The sequence below is a fragment of the Ruditapes philippinarum genome, unplaced genomic scaffold (assembly GCF_026571515.1).
Source record: "Ruditapes philippinarum isolate M1 unplaced genomic scaffold, ASM2657151v2 ctg602_1_1_1_1, whole genome shotgun sequence".
In the NCBI taxonomy this organism is placed as follows: Eukaryota; Metazoa; Mollusca; class Bivalvia; order Venerida; family Veneridae; genus Ruditapes; species Ruditapes philippinarum.
Window position 1 is genome coordinate 154,148 of NW_026860197.1, and position 23,386 is coordinate 177,533.

The 23,386-nt window shown below is 33.4% G+C and overlaps 1 protein-coding gene across 1 annotated transcript; it reads left to right on the top strand.

The window, feature by feature from the left end:
* The first annotated feature begins 7,110 nt into the window (after positions 1–7,110).
* On the top strand, positions 7,111–20,752 carry LOC132759215 (uncharacterized). Its single transcript, XM_060750946.1, has 10 exons — positions 7,111–7,206; positions 14,120–14,247; positions 14,943–15,083; positions 15,473–15,593; positions 16,014–16,227; positions 18,235–18,382; positions 18,729–18,780; positions 19,141–19,296; positions 19,705–19,862; positions 20,425–20,752. The coding sequence occupies exons 2-10, from the start codon at positions 14,161–14,163 to the stop codon at positions 20,626–20,628; spliced, it is 1,281 nt and encodes a 426-aa protein (XP_060606929.1). The 5' UTR covers positions 7,111–7,206; positions 14,120–14,160; the 3' UTR covers positions 20,629–20,752.
* Positions 20,753–23,386: the final 2,634 nt, after the last annotated feature.

Genomic DNA, 23,386 nt, shown 5'->3' on the forward strand with positions numbered 1-23,386 from the left:
GTTAATTGTAACTCTTCAATCCACCACTGAATATTTAACTTTGGTGATTCCGGCATATCATAAATTTCATCACGACTATTATCAAATTCCACAAAATCACTAAATTCACTAATGTCTGACAAATCTGCTTTGATTTTTTGCTTTTTTAAACTGGTTTCATCTAAAAATTGTAACTTTCGTTTCTTGCCACCTGATTCTGAAATGTTACTGCTTTTACTTTTTAAAATAGATCTAGGGGTTTTTGGCGTGCTGTTAATTAAAGGTTTCGGAGAAAGTGTCACATCAAACAAGGATTTCTTAACAACTGAGTTAGGTCTTAATGTCTGTTTGTTATTTTCATGAACTGGTGTGTTAAAGATATCACATTTTTGGGCAGATTTCACTACTGAGTCTGGTGCTGTCCAGATTGATTGTTTGTTCCATTTCGGTGTCTCACTTTCTTCCTTTTTTGTTCCACATTTTTTTTGTTGTTTAGGTCGACAATTTCTTCTTAATTGAGTTTAATTGTAAACTTTCTTGTCTTCTGGTAATGGCATGCCTATTGCCATCATAGCAGCCATTATATGATAACACCTACTTGTAGATGGACACGTGCAGGTTTCTTTAGGAAATAATGTCACTGAGTGATTTTTGTCTTTGGTTCCCTTTACCATAAATGCCCCCATTTGAGGCACAAGAACAATGTCATTAATTGTCCATAATGATTTTTGTTGCTAGAGATTTTTGTGATATTGGACCGTTAGATTTCTTAATTGGCTCATCTTTGGTTTCATCTTCAATATTGATTTGTTGTTCTTCAAATTGTTCCTCTTGTTTGATCAGAAAATCAATTTTTAACACATCAGAAAATCAATTTTTAACACATCAGAAAATCAATTTGTAACACATGTGTAATCGAGATTGACGTTGCTGACGTATTTATCATTAGACCTGCGTTATGTACAGCTGCATTAACATGTACAACTATTATAATAGTCTTTGAAACCTTGGGAGTATTTATCCACAATGCTTTTAATATTCGAAATTCGATCCTATATGCCAATTAAGGTATTAATATAAACCTGTAGATAGCTTTTGCTATTCAAGCTTATGTAATTATAAGTAATATCAATCATCATATTGTAATAAGCATCAACATAAGAAATGATATCATTTGTATTTTACATGTAGTTTATAAGAAATATGTTAGTATATGTCTCATACCTTTGTCTAACGTTTAAATAACAAATAAGTTATATAATCATGTATTTTCGAATGCCATACTATCTGTCTTATAGTTTCGTTTCGGTAAGACTTATTTAATATGGGATTATTATTATTATAATTGAAATGTATATTCTTGCCTCAATAGTGAGGTAAAAGATAAACTGATTTAATATTATGATTTATGTAATTAACATTACTTATGTGCGTTGTGGTTAAATATTAGTTAACTATATAATTTTCATCCGGATAGGTTTACATTACCAAAATAGGACATGTAAAATAATCATTGTAAACCATACAATCATTTTAACAGATAAGACGAATGTGAGTGAAACACAAACATAAATTAATATTTTCATTTGTACGCTCTCACGAATAAGTTGTTATTATGACCTTCTCCTGTAAAGTCATAATTATATTGTGATAATATTTCATACATTATCATATCCTCTGTTCGTTATCTTGTAAATATCGTTTTGGTAAACCAGGGGCTTAAAAGCGGTAAGGGTTGTTTCCCAGGGTTTAAGAACAACATAAATATATTGTGCTCAAACACGTTTTTTATCAAAAAAAAATTTTAAAGGATACATGTTTTTACTACCCATTTCCGCAAAGGAAAGTATTTTAAAGATCTGGGGAACCCTTTTAAAAAAGGGACGGGAACCACCTAAGTATAAATGTTACATTTTTACTCATCATCCACATTTTCCCCATTTTTTAAAAAATTTACTTTTATATTTAAAACAAAAAATTTAATAAAAAAGTAAACCGCATAGATTATTTAATAACCCTTAAAAAAATTCAAGGAAAACAACTTTATTTTAGATGAGTTACAAACAGTGGGTTAATAAATTTTCTTTATATGATTCGTTTAAAAACATTACTAATCATGAAAACTGTAAATTTTCTTCATTACAAACAATCACTGTCTATTTACAAGTCTGTTACAGCACGTGGCTTCACCTTTCTGCCTGCGCGAGTGAAATAATTAGCATTATCCGGATGATTCAAAACCACAGGCTGTTTATTGCTATCGGTACGCTCTGACCCTACGTTAATCATTCTGTCATTAACTGACATTTCAAGGCCAGAATTCAAAGCACCATGTGTCAATAAAAGGCGATTCTCTTAGATTTCAACAAATCTTTACGATTTCTTGCGATATTGTTGTCCCGCTTTCTGTTTCAACAATATAGGACCTATCGCTGTGATTTTTTATTACAACAGCGGGACTCCAGGACTTGTCTAGACGTTGAATTCTAGCGGAATCTCCAAACATTTAAGGGAGACAGAGGTTTAGCATTTTTATCATAGTAATGCTTAGATTTGACCTTGGATTCTGCGATTTTTTGTTTGACTACATCAGGGGGCGGTACTCGTGGTATAAGGTTTTCCCTTACAGTGGGAAGGATAGAACGAAGTTTGTCGTGATTGGACTAACTGCGCTGGACTACGAAATTTCCTTTATCAGCGAGAGGAGTAGAACGATATTCTAAAAATCCTATTCTCTGATCAGAATTATCATCTTTTGCCTTTTTAAGTATACGTTTGGCAACTTTAAACCATCGCCTCAGCCAAACCATTTGTTTGGTTATGATATGGACTACATTTTACATGTACAAAATCCCATTACTTTGTAAAAACTCCTCAAATTCTTGACTAGAAAAACATGGACCCCCATCAGTGACTATTTTCTCGCATATGCCCCAATGTGACATGATATCTTTCATGTGGGAAATAAAACAGTTGAACTTTTTATGTTCAAAAGTTCATGAAACTATGAACCTAAATTTTAACCCACTTTGCCCAATAAAAATTTCTCTCATTAATGAAAAAAGTCCCCCACCCGAAATTTGGGAAAGGGGAACCCTTGGGGTTTTAAAGAGCTGATTAATCCCCTTTTTTTGCGATGACCTTTTTCCAAAAAACGAAAATTGGGTTTTCCCATTTCAATTATATCTTTTTAAAATTTTCCCCGGGCCCAAAAAACATTATTGCCCTTTGGCTCAAACCCCCTTTTTGCCCCCCCAGTTTGACGGGAATAAAGCACCCTTTAAACTTTTCAATCTGAGGACCGGGCAAACGATTTTTTCCCCTTTTTAAATTAAAACCATTAACCCAGAAACTAATCCCAAATATTTCCCAAAAAGCCAGAAATTTAAACCCTGAGAAAAACCCTTTTTTGTATTTGGGCCCAACCAAATTTTATTTTTTTCGTAATGTACTAATTGTTCATCTGTTTTGTGTGTAACCTGATTTCCTCAAGTTTTCTATCTGACACGGGTAAAGATGAGATAACCATGCAAACGTGTGCCTCAATACCCTCATTAAGTTCTGGGCTTGTTTCCGGACTGGCTTTTCTGCTAAGTCCACATCTGCTAATGGGATTTTCTTACCGGACATGTGACGAAACTGAAACCTAATATGGAGTTAATTTCAAGACTAAACGCTGCAACCTAGCAGGTTTGAATGGCATAGGCTTTTCAGCAATCCCTGTATAGGGAGATGGTCATTTTCTACAATGACATCACGGCCATAGCAGTACTGATGAAATTTCGTAAATCCAAAGACAATAGATAATAATTCTTTAGAAATTTGACCCATATTTCTCTGTGATTCAGTTAAGCTACGGGACGCAAATGCTATGGGACGTTTTTCCTGAAGGATTACTGCCCCTAAAGATTTGGAAGAAGAATCAACTTGCAATGTCAAGGATTTGTTTGGGTCATAATAAGCTAAACATGTGTCCTTACAAATGACTTTCTTTCATTTTTTCAAAGGAATCACTTTGAGGCTTTTGCCCACGTGAATATAGTGTCCTTATGCAATAACTCTCTCATAGGAGCGGTAATCTCTGATAAATTGTCAGAGACATAACGACTGAGATAATTAACCATGCCTAATACCACCTGTAGTTCACTTTTTGATGTGGGTGGTCTCATATCCTTAATGGCCTCAATTTTGGCGGGATCGGCCTTTAAGCCTTCTGCAGTTAACACGTGACCAAAATAACTAATCTCGGTGAGACCTACTTCAACTTTCTGGAATTGAAACGAATGCCTTGTTCAAAAGCACGTTCAAGGACAGCTACTAAATTTCGGTCATGATTTCCCTCGTGGAACCCCATACACAAATATCATCAACAATTGTAGCTACCCCTTCGAGACCTATCAGTGCCTCTTCAAGGGCGCGAACCAAAAAATCACCTGATACGTTTAATCCGTATGGACATCGAAGATACCTGAAGACCCCCAATGGACTGTTAAATGCAGTCAAATATGACGACTCTTCAGATAATTGTATTGACCAGTAAGCACTAAGTTAAGTCCAATTTAGTGAAATACTTTGCATTACCAAACTTATGTAATACGTCATCAAGTGTTTTGAGCGGGGTAGGGTGTACGCTTAATTGCACTATTAAGCGAACGAGGGTCTAAACAAAGACGTATATCGCCATTACTTTTTTCAGTAACAACTAAATTATTACACCATTCAGTGGGTGTTGGAATCTTAGCAATTACTCCCATTTTTTCCATTCTTGTAAGTTCCTGTTTCACTTTATCTTGTAAAGCAACTGGAATCCTACGGGGAGGATGAACAACTGGTGTAGCATTTTGGGTCAACATGAATGTTACATTCCCCAGGGAGTAACCCTATGCCATCAAAAACCTGAGCATAATCCTTCAAAAGGACTCTTTAGTAAGAAATGCCTCTTTGTTTCTATGATTATAATCATTTTGTACAGAATGAGCGAATTCTATTGAGCTTAAAGCCCCAAGCACGACTCGCAACCTAATAGTGGTGGGGATTTCGTGTCTACAACATGAAACGTGACATTTTTTGCTTGACCTGAAACAGCATGAGAACAAGGGAGAGTGATTTGCCCTTTGCTATGCAAGGAATTGCCATTGTAGGCGGTCAATTTAGATGTGGGCTTTTCAAGTGGTGCCTTGATTCCTAAACCTTGAAAGGTAGATAATGGCAAAATGTTTACCTGAGAGCCAGTGTCTAACTTCATTTGCACAGCCTTTGTACTATTTCCAATTAATATTTCTGTAAAACATCTGCCCATTTTTTACTGTTACACAGTCAAGACTGTCCACATTTTCTACACAGTCAATGTATAATTCAGAACTTAAATTTGAAATTTCATTCACTGTTCTAGATTTACAAACATTGCTCCAGTGGTTCCATTTTTTACAATTTTACATTGTGTGCCTTTTGCTGGACAACGCTGCTTGTCAGTATGTTGATTTCCACACCTGTTACATTTTGTACTGTGTGAACGTTCCCCAATGCGACCTGGATTTGCTTGATGTTTCTGTTATATCGACCTGGATTCATCCGATGAAGGGTTCCGAGACGAACGACTTGGATGCCCGATGAACGACTAGGCATCCGTCCCTTCGGTCTTGATACTGCATGTACTGGAGCACTTTCTTGGACGTTATTGAACATTTTTATTTGAGATGCAGCATATTCAAACTCTTGGCAAATTTTTGTTGCCTTGTCTAATTTCAGATCTTTCCCTACTTGCAAAAGCCTTTCTCTCAATTTTGTGGATGACACACCAAATATAATTCTATCTCTGATCATGTCATCTTTCATTGTTCCAAAATCACACTCTGTAGCCTGTGTTTTTATTATTGTGATGAATTGTTCCATAGTTTTTTCGCCTTGTGTGATATTATTGAATTGATAGCGGCTAAATACTGGGTTGATTATCGGAGCGATGTGTTCTCGGACTTTTTGGAAGATCTTTTTTGTTTCTTTTCTATCTGCATTAGATAAATTGGCGGCTCTATATATTTCTCTTCCCTTGGCACCCATATAAAGCAATAGCATTGTAACGTGGACATCTTCCTCTTGATCTTTCAAGGGTCCTTTAAATATTAATTCACAGTGCTCTTGAAATTTTGCGAATTCTTCTACAAGATTGGTTGATGTCCAGTTCATTTGAGGTTGCGGGATACCACTTAAATTCATTTTTTTTTATAATATTCCAGCACTTAAGGAAATGTTAATGTAATATTCCAACAAGAAGGAATTATAGTTAATTTCTGTCCTTTTTTAAAGACTGTTTATTGCACATTTGTTAATATTCCGTCATTAGGAATGATTTACCTTTTAATATAATATTCTTTCCTTAGGAATTATAATTAAACAATTTAATATTCCGTCTTTAAGAATTATTATCTTTCCAGTTCTGACACCATGTTACGTCATGGGTTTATGAACGACATAAATATATATGTGCTCTAACTACGTTTATTATCTAAACTATATTATATGATACATGTGTTTACATATCAGTGTCCGCGATGGTAGTATATTAAGATCTAGGGAACTCTCTATTATAAAGGAGCTGTACGCACCTAGAGTATCATGTTACAGTTTACTCATCATCCTACAGTTGATTGACTGAAATAATTAAATTGTCTGTCTGTCTGTCTATCAAGTAATCATAAAATTTCTTTATGCTAGCAGTCATGTTTTTATAATCAACACAAACATAAATAATTCAACAAATCTATAAATAACAAAAACATTACTTGAATCAATTAATTTAGCCATGTTGAAGTTTTTGCATATAGGGTAGCTATTACCAAAGGAAATTTGACATGGTTTTTACAGTGACGAAATGTCTTATAAACGGGATAATTTTTAAAAAATTTAGTTCAAGTACTGAATATAAGAGTTGTTTAACTAACTTACAAACACTTTAGATATTTAGATATTTCAAAAGTTACTAACAGTTGAAAGATTTATTACTGAACCAGATGTCTCTATTATATGCAAGATGCGTTTTATTTCCTTCATTTAACAAGATGTTTAATTTGTTTTGTTTTACCATAGCTAAGATATAATAAGATATATTCAAGGAAAATATCACTTTAAGTGAGATCATTGTGGTTTATCACGTTTTCCAGGAAAAGTTGCAACAGCTACACATTAACTTTATATAACCGGGAAAAATAATGGAATAAGGACTTGCAGCAGGTAAGGTTCTTTTCATGTGAATGCTTATTACGAACTTACCATCAAGTTGTGGCTTTGTGTATATTTTGTTTGACCGCAAAGTTGTATTGTAAAGTTGGTGAAAAAAAACCCGGAATATAATGTGCCTCAAAGCGAGTCATTGCGGGAACGCAATTCATTTCTAGATTCAATGAAGTAAGACAGTCCAAATAGATTTCTACAGTCATTTATTTTGTAAATATCTTACTGTACATAAATAAGATAAAGAAATAAAAGTTTTGGACGATAAATTAGCGCAATAAGTTGCGTCCATGGTCACACACTATTCTACAGGATTACAAACTATTAGTTTACACTGACTTTGATTGAGTAAGCCCTTCTTCTGAAAAAAAGTTTTATATATTGGACATTTCCTTTTCATAGTTTTAACCCCGACGAGGCCGCAAAAAACAACCAATTCTACATTTTTATTGAACAGAACATATTAAGAAAAAATGTTATGAAATTACCGGAAGGTAGTTTAATCATTCCACTTTACCACGAACTATATATTATACTACAGTTTAACCGGGAAAACTCCGCCTAATTTCGTTTCCGCAGTAATGTTTAAGAGCTACTACAAATTTTATGTTATAATTAGAACATATTAATTAGGTAAATTCTTATTGATTAAGGGGAGGAAAAGCGAGTAATAACGAACAAGTCTCACCTACATCTTATATGTTCTAAATGACAAAGGATATAACATCCATTTTCATTGGCTGGCTATTGTTATTTGAAAACAAACCCTATTATATTTGTAAATACACAATAGTTCTTATTATCATTACAATGTATATAATTACTGGTGACTTATAGACCCATGGGGCCGAGTGCTCTGTTATTTCTTTCTTTGAGACATGTATTGTAATAGATATGCACATGTCACGATTAGAAAAAAAAACTTATTTTACTTACTTATATGATCATCGTGAACACCTGTCGAACAAATTGTCATTTTGTGCGTCACTTTGTAAAATGTTTTCTTTCCGATCTAACGATACCCCCACTCCCCCTTTTTGTTAAAAAAAGAGGAAAATTGTCCATTATAACTATATTTCATATTTAATTGAAGTACATGATTGTATATAAAATCTAACTTTGCAATATGCTGCAAATCAATATACACTCGTTTGCTAAAGATGACACATTATACAAACTGAAGAGCCGTGGTATTAAACATGTATCTACATTGTAATTGTAAAAAAAAAGATACACAAGTGACTGAAAAATATTGATTATTTTGAGTTAGCTTTTGCCATCGCCTATAGAGTTGGAAAAATCTCACATATCTCAAGTTGTCTCCAAAATTACACTGTAAATTGTTTTATTAACACTACATCCATGCCGATGTCAAATACACATATATACACACATGCACATATTTGTTACCAGTATTTGTAGATCTTTGCTACTTTACGAGAACAGAATGGTCTGAGTCAGTTGTTAAATGGTATTGGTTAAGGTAGCTCGCTACTTTCCGACCGAAATATGACAACATCTCAGATCTTGATGATTTTTGGTATGCAAACATATAATTATGTGAGCTTTACTTTTGCAGTATTATTTTATGAATAAACAGCGTTACTATGACGTCAAAGCGCCCTCTATCGGTGGCGGCGAAATTGCGTCTTTTTTATCCATAAACCGGTCTGTTCTTATTAATTTTCATCCGATTTCATTCATTTTAATTTTATAATGTTCAGTAAATGTATGTCTTTGTACTGATGTCTTTCTTGAACATTTGCTTAATAGTCTGCAATTTTACGTCATTTTTCTCTACATTCTGACGTCCATATTTGATGCAAATATCGCGTGATATCGCAATAAAGATTGTGTGATAAAAGAAATTCAACACGGTGAATTTTGCTATAATTTTCCGAGCGTGTAGTGAGATAGTGAAGGAAAATATTAATGCAATAAAAATATAGGGTCAACGCGTAAGATATTTTGCTATTACTGTTTTAAAATAAAATAAAGGGTGAGTGAAACGTAATGATTTTGGTGACGTTAATAGATGTTGGAGTTCAAAGAATAATACCAAATAACAATTTTCTTACGTCAAACACTACGATAGTAAGTAAAAACAACTCAAGGCCGAGACAAAATGTATATTTTTTAAATTGTTAATTATTTTCTCATTGAAAGCATGCGCTAGGTGAGCACATTTACAATGTTTAATCCGACAATCCCTTTTTAAATACTTTTCTAATTTGCAGGACACCGTCACATACATCTTTTAATTCTAATTTTATAATGTGATGTTGTTAAAGTGTTATATTATTATATGAATTAACTAGTTTCAGCGCAAAAAATAAGATTCACATATTGCTGTATGAATGAAGTAAGAATATTAGGTCGCTTAGCTTATACCCGTAGAATATTTATTTTACGTTACATTCAGCCTTTAAACACTTTCATAAAATCACATAAAGGCAGACGAGCCTCGGTGTCAAAACACATCGTAAAAATACAATTAAAATAGATATGCATACAAATGTGCCGAAATAAGTGATAAATAAAAACTAGAAATAATATTCAAATATGTTAAAGGGACTCCACTGAGGTTTTTTGACATGATGGAACTGAAAATATTTTTTCCAGATAAATGTACCATTTGATGTAGGTTTAGACCATTAATCTTTGTGCAAAATTTCAGAGCATTCGCGCACTTCGTTTTTCCAGAATAATTATTAAAAATGAAAAGCGTTTAAACGCTTTTCACCCGAATCGGGCTAACAAAAGCATAAAAATACGATTTTCAATTTATTTCAAAGTATATTTCTTAACTATCTTCGCATATATTTCTGTTTAAAGTGCCCAGCTCATTTATGTAAGAAATTCAAATGTTATGTGTTTGGCTTTTCAACCTCAGTGGAGTCCCTTTAAGAATATTTAAAAACAAACTGTACAAGAAACAGAAACCTTTATTTTATTTTTATTTTTGCTTGCCATTTTTAAGTCTGTTCAATACATAGATTATATAATTATAATCTAATTAAAATGTCATGATAATTAGAAAATGAACACTTATGTGACAAACTATAAACTATTGTGGAAGCAAATTCATACTGAATAAAAAATATATAAGCATATTCGCAACTGCAGACTCGAATGTGAAACACCCAATATAACCATTACTCAACTCGGACTCATTACCGTTTTTTCATTACTGTACAGTATAACATAGCGGCCCTCAAAGTATTATTTATTTCTAAAGAGTTCCACTACATTTTACCTCTGTAGAGCAACCACTCTAGGCAACAAAGGGCATTTCTCTGTAGAGGTTATACTGTATATTTTAATTAAATACAAAATATAATTATTAACTAACTTGTGCAACTTTTGTTACCACTGAATACGAATAATGTATTATGTTGACGTTATCTAGTTCATTTTTTAATACAATACAGTTTGCTTTAAAACAAAATAAAAAGCAAGAAAAAAACAACCTCAAAACCAACAACACGTGTTTATTATACTAGCAATAAAATGAACTTCTACCTTATTATCAGGTTTTTAATTTTGAATATTCTTCTGTTGCCACGGTGTAATCGGTAAAGTGGTCTTACGCTGAATTCGGAAGGCATGGATTCGAGACACGATTGCGTATTGTACTAATAGATTATCCTTTAGAATTGGTTACTGTGTATGAAATGTTTCAAGGTCCACCTCGGACTCCTGTCATTCATTTCCAAAGAGAAGTTGATACTGTGAGAAACACTGGTTTCGTTAAATTCCCTCCGCTATAATTGAAATACTGTTGAAAGCGGCGTTAAACCCAATATTAAAAAAATAAGAAGATATAAAACATAAAATGCATAGTTCATTATTTTCATAGGCTCTACATAGCACTGCATTATGTGCAGACAAAAAACGAGCTTCTCCCACAACCAAAATCACACAAATTGAGAATCCTACATAATCGCCTTCAATACAAGGGAATCTGTATTTAATATGCAAAATTCTCCGCTTCTAAACATACAAAATAAATCAACGGATCTTTCGCCTCTAATCGAGAAATGATCGCGGCTTCAGGTCGACTCAAAGATGCGCTAGTAAACGCATACCGCGAGTCAGCTAGTTTAAAATAAATAAGAATATCTATAATTATGTGAAATACGTGAGAAATTAAAGCCATAGCATGAGAGCGTGATTCCTGCTTTAAATCTGAGTCTCACGCTTAGTGCAGGGTATTTAGCTGCGAGAGAAAATAGAATAACTGATGGCTGTTAATAAATAAATTTTTATACGTGTAGAAAATTTTTGAATTAAATGTCTGCTAGATTTTATAATATAAATAAGACTACCAGTGAATCATGACTTACGTACAAATCGTTGCTACTTTCAGTTGATCATATATTTTTGAAACGTAAATTTGATTCATTTCCTACCACAGACATAGATGTTATTTATGTCTCTGTTCCTACTTACTGATATATACAATTCAAAATTGTTACATATGATAACATGGAAGTTTATGTTGTACCGAGATACACATAACATGATGACATTGCGACTGCACCAGCCTTTTCATTCTTTTTTTCTGACATTCTTTGCAAAATTTATGTTTTTATAATTTCCACTTAGGTGGCCTTTTAATTATATCTTTCAATATTCTGAATTGTCTTTCAGTCCTCGAGGTATTTATATCCATTCGTTGCAGTTTTTCAGCGATTGATACCAACTTTTGCAGACAGTTATACCCTGATTTGTTGTACATGTATATAATTGAAGATATTCATCGAAAAGCAGGCATCTGACAGGACTTTTAAAAGAACATTTTTACGGAACATGTCTACATACTATTGTTGTTGATGGTTTTCACACATTTTTATTCCTGTCAGTATGTTATTTATCGAAAAAGTCGTGAAAATTTCCTTGAGAAAAATATTTGACGTCACCAAAATCATTACGTTTTACTCACCCTTTATTTTATATTCAAATAGTAATAGCAAAATATCTTACGCGTTGACCCTATATTTTTATTGCATAAATATTTTCTTTTATGACTTCACTACATGTTAAAAAAAATTATAGCACAATTCACCGTGTTGATTTTTTATTATTTCACAATCTTTATTGCGATAATGCGCGATATTTGCATCAAATATGGACGTCAGAACGTGAGGGAAAATAACGTAGAATCGCAGAGTATTAAGCAAATGTTCAAGAAAGACATCAGTACAAAGACATACATTCACTGAACATTATAAAATTAAAATAAGGGAAATCGGATGGAAATTGATAAGAACAGACCGGTTTATTGATAAAAAAGACGCAATTTCGCCGCCACCGATAGAGGGCGCTTTGACGTCATAGTAACGCTGTTTATTTATAAAATAATGCTGCAGAAGTAAAGCTTACATATCTACATGTTTGTATACCAAAAATCATCAAGATCTGAGATAGTGTCAAATTTAGGTCGGAAAGTAGCGAGCTACCTTAAATCGTAAACACGAATACAGTGTGTTTGCATCATATATTTTAGTATTTAAGTTAACATTTTAACATACTGTAGTTTATAGTTGTAGTATGGGCGACTTTATTTTCAGATAATTAAAAACACCTTTTGATATTGGTTCTTTGTAACGTGGTTTTATGGTGTCCTTCTGGGCTTCTTGCCGGTGGTCTTTTGTTGCTGAGTCGATTGGGGGATGCGTTCATTGAACGCCGCCCTTCCTTGATGATCTTGTTTTTCATATTTCACACTTTGGATAGTCACACTTGGTGAGCTCGAACGTCGAAATATGACGATTTTTATACACATATCTTATCTAACCAATTACAAGACTTCTTCTCGGCAAATATATTGAAGTACTACGTGTTTGTACACATGGTTATTCAATTATCTCATCTTGTCGGAAAGAGCATATTGCTGAGAAGGTACATGAGACCAACAAAAGATCCCCAATACTTAGATAGACTTTCTGATTGCCGCAGGTGGTGGTGACGATTTATCGCTATTGCCCTGGTCATAGATAGATTTATTTGCATATATACATCAGTAGAATCAAAATATACTGTACATCAAATTAAATTTTTACTTATTCAATACAGCTCATTCAAGGCATAATACAAACAGAAATATCACATTATGAATTGTATCACATGTCATTTGACTTAGTATCATTACCACAAATTGAATTGTGTTACCACCAAGAACACTGATATGTATATTTGCAGGATAGTCCATAAAGTCATAAACTTTTTTTATAGGGTCCTAAAATTAGAAAAAAATATTAAAAGTGTAAAAGCAATTACTTGAAACAGAAAAGAAATGAACTGATTTACTGCCCACAGTACAGGACAGATATTACTCATGACGTGGATAGTGGCCCTTCTTCGACCAAATATGACGAGGATGGGTTTTTATGTGCATGAGCTCTCATGTTTCTATTTTCGGAAGGCTCGTTCCAAGTTAAAAAGATCCTATTTAACTCGCCTTACAACTTGGTAAACATAGTTTTAACGCGGTACTTAGTCTATTCCGGTTTGCATATTTAAGCAAGAGTAAAGCAAGGCCAGCCTTCACCTAACCCCATACACACAGTATATTATTGGCTGATCAACTTCAAATTTTCATCTAGATATCCCCAACATTGATGACGGCGGACTACTATAAATATGGTAACTGGACAAGTTCATTTATGGAAAAAAGTAGTTCAGGGTTAAGTCACTTTATGAACTACAATGTATTTTTTTACATTTTATAAAATGCAAGTTCTTTCACAACCACTTCGTAAAGGCGTTTTCAATTTTGAACAATGTCTAACCCATACATCACCGAGTTAATCACGTATAAACTTACGTTTATAGATAACATGGCTAGTTCCTGAATGCACCTGGTGCTGCAACCTGTACTGCCTTAATAAATATCTTTTATTTTCTTCAGACCTATCTACTCGATAATTACTGTGATAGTGATACATAAAGATGGCGTTAAGAAGAGAACATCTACAAACTCTGTTACTATTACTTTCTGTGTGCTTGGCAGAAAGTAAAATGACGGAAACATACAAGGTGCTATAATAGGATATAATATTATTGAATTTACAAACTGTTTTAAATTTGATTGTCTTTGATAAACATTGTCATAATGTGGTAGTAACAGCAACTACTGACGGCGTTTGATTTAATTATATTTACCTCATATGCTAAAAGAGGAAACGTGTCTGTTGTGTCATTACCTTGAAAACTTGGCATTCCTGATTTTTTAACTTTGTGTTATGATGGATTAGTTTAAGCATTTAGATAAATACATATACATGTATATGAGTTAAATAAAGGTACAGTAAAAAATCAATTTCATTTGCAATTTGTCAGAGTCAGTCATTATACTAGTATCTGTGCTTTAAGTATGATTTTTCTAATACAGAAACACGCCAACTTATCAAAATCGATTATATAAAGGTCGAGAGCAGACATCAAAGTATTAAAGTTCTTTTTCTTCATTGTCCTCTAGAAGATCTTATAGGGAGAAATGATTACCTTGTTGAAAAGGTGTCTGTCACTCAATTAATGTGTTTGAGCCCTTAAGCTTCTCAATTTACGCCCATGTGTCCTGATATTTTACCAATTATAGTGGACTTTAAAATGGTGCAATCAAGCTCAAACAATTATGTTTATAACAAAATTTGAACCGAGTTCACTTTAATTGAAAGAAGAAGTAACGGCATCGTGTTATTTTTGTACTACTCTTTGAATGTTATCTTTAGGTGATGACGTATAATGCTGCCTTGTTAGGGGCTAGTATATCAGTCAATGGAACCATTCCTGACAACCGTGTAGAAAGACGAGACGCCTTAATTGAATATCTCAACGATGATGCTAACTCAGACATCGTCTGTCTACAAGAAGTATATTGTTTGATATTTATTAGTCAATAATTTGTTTTTCATATATTTGTACTTGAAGCCTTTGCCTCAATGTATATGCGAAAAATGAATTTAAAAATGATTTAACAAGTATCATAATGTGGCAATTGTTTCATTTTGGTGTAAAATTGCCAAAAGGCGGGGTTTTGAAATGCTTTCATTCTTTTTCTTTTATTGCAATTGTCTAAAGTGAATATGAGCATTGTATTCGACAAAACTCCATATATAGTATATTCTTTGTCAATTTAAACTCAGCTAAACACTTTTTACCACATAATCTACAGGTACGTCTTTATTTTAATCATTGCTAATTAAAAGAATGAATACTTGCTTCTTACCACATACCAGAACAAAAATCACACTTTCTACAGGTATTCACTGGCCAAGATGTTGAGGCGATTGTAAATGGTGTTGGCTCGAAGTTTCTTTTCACATACAGCGAGATACATCTGAGTGATGGAACACTTCCGCCTCAGTCAGATGTTATATGGGGTAATTGATATTTAACCATTTGAAAATTAATTATTTATGTTCGAAAGAGAATAAGTTATTCTTGCTGGACTATTGACGCGTAATCTATAGCGAGTAGCTCATATAAATTGAATTATATGTACTCACGTCATCTCCGATTCTTATTGCTGATATATTGTGGCTGAAATAATAGATGGTGATGTGGAAAACACTTTAAGAACGGAGAAAGATATTCTAACGGCAGCATATTTCGAACGAATTACTTGTACTACTTTCGCAAAATGTTCAAAATGAGGCATGTTAGAAATGTTCATGATATTCCAAAAAAAATTCTGGAATTTTTAATATTGATTTAAAACAAGCACACCAAAATGGCTTTGAAGTACTATAATATTATCACTTGGTGAGACTATTTTTGAAGGTTTAAAACACTTATTTTAGCACCGGCATGTAACACAACAGACTACCTTAATTTTGCAAATTGTGCACTTGGAAACGGATGTTTGAGTTCAACGTCCGACACAATACTTTCTCCAGTAACATATGACTGTCTTGTTACCAAATGCCCGACAGAGTTTCAAACCATAGTGTTTGTAAATGGAGAGAAATGTGTTAGCTGTCTCATCAGAAATTCACCTAAAAATCATTTCAAAAGGTATTATGTGTTAGTGATTGGCGCGCAACAATTATTTATGTGATGCTTTTTTTACTTTGCTTCAAAATCACTTTAAGATTAGAGTTTTCCGGTTATATATTATTTCAAAGCCGATTTATATAAGCACTTTTATAAATTATGACGCTGTCACAGATATTATAACGATTCTACTTTTATCTAAACATCTTGGTAAATGTAGTTATGATATCTTTAAACATACTTGAGAATTATATGGAAATACTACTGACTAAATTGTTAATTACATACTTTAGATTATACCTTTTTGAAATATTCAATAAACGCTCCAATTTGACCAGGAACAGATATTTGATGAAATTTTCAAGGTTTAGCTTTGCATCTTCGCTGAAAATTTATATACATAAACGAGGTATGATCAAAAAGTTCTCGGCCCGATATACTTCTAGCCAGTTCACTGACATTTACATACGATACGTCGATACCGACATCTTACTGAAGATTACTGACCAAGTTACACGCGGTTTTACACAGATTTAGTAACATTAAACACACTTTGATCAGTAGAGGGGTGTGTCATTTAGACCAAATGGAGAAAGTTGAAATCAGAACCGCCATTAAATACCTCTGTAAGAAAGGGATGTCCCCAAGGAAATCAATGAAGACTTCATGGATACACTCGAGAAGGGGTCCCCTTCTTATACCTATAGCGCATTGAAAAATGGGTTGCTAAATTTAAGAAGGGCAGGGAGAGCATTAAAGATGATGAGCGGCCTGGGCGGCCAAAAGAGGCCACCAACGATGAAACTGCCGAAGCTGTGCACGATCTGGTCATGTGCGATAGAAGGCGAGACCTGCGAAGCATTGCTAGGTAAGTGGGTATAAGCTTTGGTTCAGTTCAGGCAATTCTGACTGGTGTCTATGGCATGTCAAAGGTTTCCGCTAGATGGTTCCCTAGACAGTTGATTGACAACCAGAAACGGACCAGGCTTGAAATTTCAATATATATCTTTTGTATTGCTAAGAGAATGAACCTGATTCCATCTACCGGATCGTAACTCAGGATGAAACATGGCTCCATCACTTCGATACAGAATAAAAAAAAAAAACAGAGCATGCATTGGAAGCACCCTGGCTCACCCCCTCCGAAGAAACTCAAGAGGGTGCCATCAGCAGGGAAGCTAATGACTTCATTTTTTTGGGATAGTCAGGGGATAATCATGATTGACTATCTTGAGCAAGGTCGTACCATAAACGGTACGTACTATGCAGACATAAAAAGGAGGGGAAAACTGCCTCAAGGCGTTCTTCTCCTGCACGACAATTGATGCGCCAGCTCACACATCCCAAGTTCCAATGTCTGCTGCAACTGACTGTGAATTTGAAGTTCTTCCCCATCCCCCATATTTTCCGGACTTGGCCCCTCTGACTTCTACCTGTTTCCGAAACTGAGAACGAAGCTTCGTGGTAGACGTTTTGAAGGCAAAGAATGTGTCATGGAGGCGGTCGATGAGGTCTTTGAGGACAAAAATAGAGTGTTATATTTTGCAGGGGTAAACAAGTTGGAGCACAGGTGGGCAAAGTGCAATGATGTATTGGGCGATTATATTGAAAAGTAAGCCCATTAGTTGGGTTACTACCGGACGTATATCGGGCCAAGAACTTTTGGATCAATCCTCGTACGAATTATTCTTATCAGCATGCAAATGTGACGTGAAGTCAAATAATATAGTTTTACAAAATAGATTCATAATAAGCTGAAAATAAAATGAAAATAATTTTTGATCTGAAACTTACAAGAAATATTATATGATAATAAAGTTCTCAAAATATAAAATTATATATCTTTGATAAAGAAATAAGTCTATAAGATAAATATTTTTCTAAAGTAAGGTATATGAAAATCGGTTTTATGACTGGCACAATATTTTGGTTTTGACATGTGGGACATTGTATACATGTATATATTCTAAATGATATGTCAGAGACGACTTTCTCCAGTCATTCACGAATCATCACTTGATTCTTCAGGTGTGCAGGACCTCCATCTACAGACCGTTGGAATATAAACAAAATTGGACTTTTATTGCTGTCCAAAAAAGAATTATCTGACACTGAAGCTATTGAGTATTTTCCAAATGACATCAACATCTTCGCATACGGATATCTTCGTGCAAAGGTATAGGAATAATGTTTGCCTTATAAGGGTTTTACTACTTTATTTTTTATTCTGTGTTATCTATTTCAATTTCTGAATGTAATACCGTTACTAACAGAAAATATTAAGAGAAATATTCTAATTAGTTAATTTCACTTGGACATATACATGTATATTTGACTACGCATAAAGTGGGAATAAGTTGAAAAAGAATGTAGTCAACATTATGTAAGAGTCCGGTTGATATAAGATGTCGAAAATAAAATAATTGCCAAGGATATTAACAATCCTGGTGAATGTTAAAAGAGAAATAACTTGATTCAAATTAATACAAATTGTTTAAAAAATCATTTGCATATCATTTAAGGTTGGCGATCTGACCATCGGCTGTACACATATAGTACCCACAGATTTCAACTGTATGGTGTTTTTGTTTTGTTTTTATTGTACAAATTAAATTAATTATATATACTATACAGAAATAAAACAGTTGCAACACAAACCCATACGGAATATATGTAAACAAAATACAAAAATAAACTACGTTTAACTTAATAATTATGAAAAATAAATGTCAAAAAATAAGTTTCCTTTAAATAAAACAATAATAGAAGGAAAGAAAAAAAAATTCATACTAAACAATACTTTTAAATATGAGCAATTTTTGAAAACTAAATGCCAGAATTAAGTAAAGCTTGCAATATGTTTTACAAATAAGAATATGTAATTTAGTTTACCTTTCTATATATTGAACAAAATAATATTTTTCATATTAACAGTTCCTCCACTCATGTCCCAGTTTCAAACCTTCTCGGAGCAACAAGCGGTAGAACTGCAGAAATTTGTTGATGCTTTCGCTGGTGCAGATCCCGTAATTGCACTCGGGGACTTCAACTGTGGTCCTGACACTGAAATATTCGACCCAGTCGATGCATGTAACTGCTCCTTTTCCAAATTGTTAAATGTCATTTATAGAAATCAATTCATTCATTTGATATAAAGATGAAATATAACTTAACATATTGCTTTGAATGTAATTGTAGTAGCTATATGTACTCATTTTTCAAAGTGATACGTATTCGTTTCAAGGAAATGTTGTGTCTCTAACAACATAAGAAAAACATTTATGTTCAACTGAATTAATATTTGATAGCAATTAATAATTTCTTATCGCATACTTATTACATAATTTCATTTTATTGATCATTACCATAGTTGACGTTTAATTTTCAAGTCCTAAATTATTCATGTAGCAAAATATGCATTAAAACTAAATAAATCTTATCTAAAATTACATTGTAATCATATTTAATGGCATACGGATTTTGTATGCTTTATTTCAGCTAATTACGAGATACTCACAGGTTTTTTCACAACAAAACATACAGAGGAAGGCACGTACAGATCGGAGAATGTATACAACGAAGCTCCTGGTCAGTCATACAATTATGCTATCGATCATGTGTTTAGTGCTGGAAGAGCAAGGATTCTGAATACTGAGGTAAATACTATTTAACATGTCGTATATATACATATACTCATATACATGTATACTTATGTTTTAAGATATATGCACACATAAATCTGATATCGTATTTACTCTTTGTTCAAAAAAGTACAGAAATATAAATGTATGCTTCAAATACATGTAAATATAAATCAGAGTTATCTTCGCTATGAAGGAAAGATTAAACCACCTTCCGGTATATGTAACTTGTTGGACTCCTATTCCCAGACCACTGACATTTCAAAGATTAAGTACCTAACGTCATGGCGCATTATGCATACGCTGAAATCTTTTCATGTTCTCTCTTTTACCCGGAAACTTCTTGGTGGTATGAACCAAGTAACATATGACTCTGACAGTTGTTACTGAATATTCCACATGCGCATATATACAATTAGAAACTTTAAAATATTTTCTAAAACATGTGCCACTTTTCAGACATCAATTATACTTCTGTTATACAGGTATGATGTGAATTACCATTTATTTTAATTTGTTATCGTTGTTTCTTTGAGGTTTTGCGTTTGTTCTGAAGTTGTTTTGTTATAATTTACAGGTAATCCTGAAAAACGGCACAATGCCGCTAGAATCAAGTTGGCTTCCGTACAGTGATCATTATGGTGTGAAAGCGGTAGTAAAAGTTAAAAAATTAGAAAAATATTTCAGTAGAAATGTGATGAAAAATATTGCAAAAACCATTCATAAAACGCACATCACATGGAAATTATTACTTATTCTTGAATCTTTTTACTTTCCTTAAAAAAGTTTTGTCTCAAGTTTGATTTATTTGAAATATTTTTTGTTGCTCTGGAGCTAAGCAACTTTTAATCATTTAAAGTGCTTCTAGTACACGTAATTGAAAAGCAGTCGTTATGCTTAACTGAAAAGGGAAACAACATAGTTCCGTAGTCAGAAATTTGTCTCAATAGTTCTCGTTACAAGATGATACAGCATTCTTTCGAATTATCCCCGTTTTGTTGTTTTAGGTCACCTGAGCACAAAGTGCTCAATGTGAGCTTTTGTGTTCACAATTTGTCTTGCGTCTATCAGTGCGTCCGTCGTTAACTTTTATACAGACGACTACTTGGGCCAAATTTGATGATCTTTTCCTGGGATGCTCCTAGCAAGAAGCTCTACTTAAATTGTTCAAATAGTTCTGCTCAGTTGAACATCTGGGTCAGGAGGGCTAAAATAGATTTTTGAAATGAATTCTTTAAAAAATCTTCTCCTCTGAAATTATAATCCTGGGGTCTAAATTGGCCTCGCTCCAGTGGTTCATTGATTTTAATTATATACAGTAAAAAATTGAAAAACATTCTCCTCTGAAAGTGCAAGGCCTAGAGCTTAGATATTTTGTGTGTAACACCATCTAATGAAACTCTAAAAAATATATTCAAATTTTAGCCCTAGGGTCAAAATTGGACTAACCAGGTGGTCTTTGATTTTTATTATACACATAAAGTAAAAACTTATATAGTACACTCAATAAAGTGTTATATAACAAAAACTTGAAATTAAATACTGACGCAATAGTTATTGTTCAGACTTTAATAGATTCAAAATATAAGGGATTATTATTTTTTAATTTTAAAAACAAATGTTATAAAACGTAAGGATAAACTATGGTTTCCCGTCAGGGCCATCGCGACACACACATAACTCGGAACAACGATAAAGCAAACTAGGAAGGTGAAATATCGAACAAACGAAATGACGATGGTGAAATGTCGAATGTAAAATGATAACAAGTCAAAGTTACGATGGTGAAAAGTCGTTATAACGAAACCAGGATGATAATAAGAAAAACTCGATATAAGTTCCTGTCTTCACCATCGTGGTTTCGTTGTTTCGTTATCTCGACATTCTTTACCAAGGATACAATTACACACAAGTGAAATTATTATTAATGGCTTTGAATCATGATCTTAGCATAAGATAGGTTCATTGTATGTTTTCTTTATAAAGATTGTCATTAAGTGCACATGCTTAATAGGAAGGCCAAAATACGATTGTAAAAACTCACATTTACGATGATGAAAATTCGAAACCACGATAATGAAAAGTAAAAAAAAAACGATAGTGAAAAGTCGAAATAAAGGAACATCGAAACCGAGAATGTCATAGGTTGAAAGAACAGTGGTTTAAAGATGAAATTATACGAGTTTTTACCATCGGATTTCGTTATTTCGACTTCACTATCGTATTTTCGTGTATTTGCTGTTTCGAGTTATGTGTATGTCACGATATTTGTTGATATATTGTGTAATGAAGTTGTAACCAAGCACCCTTTTTACGACATACTGTATCCAGTTGTTTAATTGTTGATAAAAAGGACTTTATAATGTACTTTAACTCATTTCATAAATCTTAAAATCCCAACTTTCGTAACACTTGAAATGGCTTCAGTATCAGACAAGAATGTCCTTAGTATGCAAAGCAATACCCTTGAATCCCATACAAGGGGTGTTCAAATATGAATGCAACTGGGTCTATTTTCAAAAGTGCTTAACAAACAATGCCAGAATAATTATCACAATAGTGAACAAGAAAAGCATTTATGCAAAGCATCAAAGGTGATACCAAAAAAAAATGATCAAGTTTTGCACCTCAATACTTTACAAAAGATGTGAACTTTATAGCAGTACCATTACATGTGACATGGAGGCTAGGCCAAGTTTAAGTTGAAACTTAAACCAAAAAGAATAGATTCTGTCTTTCCAAAATGCAAAGACAATTTATAGTCAATTAACCAATGTTATAAGACTCATGCCATAAGAGAGAATTTCGTCAGATTTATTTTACCAGATACAACGATACCTGACTCATCAGCATTTAATAAAAGCTTATTGCTTAGAGTTGCAGACATGTCATTGACATATATTAGACATAAAAGAGGACCTCAAATGAACCTCAGGGGGACACCATAGGTTCTCGGAGCAGTAGTAGAAGGAGTACCATCCACATTCACCAGCTGCTGTCTATCAGAGATAAGACTTGAACCATGTAAGAATGTCATTACATATGGCAGATGCTTGAAGTTTCATGAAGAAGAAGAAGAAGAAGAAGAAGAAGAAGAACTTCTTCGTGTGCAGTATAGTGTTTTCAACTGTATCAAATGCCTTTTGTAGATCTAAAAGTATCATGCAATACTGCCTTTGTCCATTTCAATTTTAATACAATCTGTTAAATCAATCAAACATGTATCAGTTGAAAAACCACTTCTAAACCCTGACTGAAACTGCCTGACCATGACTCGAACCCATGACTGTCAGAACACCAACTGAGTTATCCGGCCGGCTACACATTTTCTCTTTAATTATGAAACAGTTCTAAACCACAAGTCATTTCCCCACTATATTAATTTTTGTCCTTGAATTTGTGATGTTTACAGAGCATAGTGAATTAAACTAAGGGTTAAATGCAGTCACAGGATCATCATTATCTGAGAAAAACTTTCAGCTAGAACTTGAACCTGTGACCCACAGAATAATGTCCCGCGGTTGTAGCGATTGAGCTAT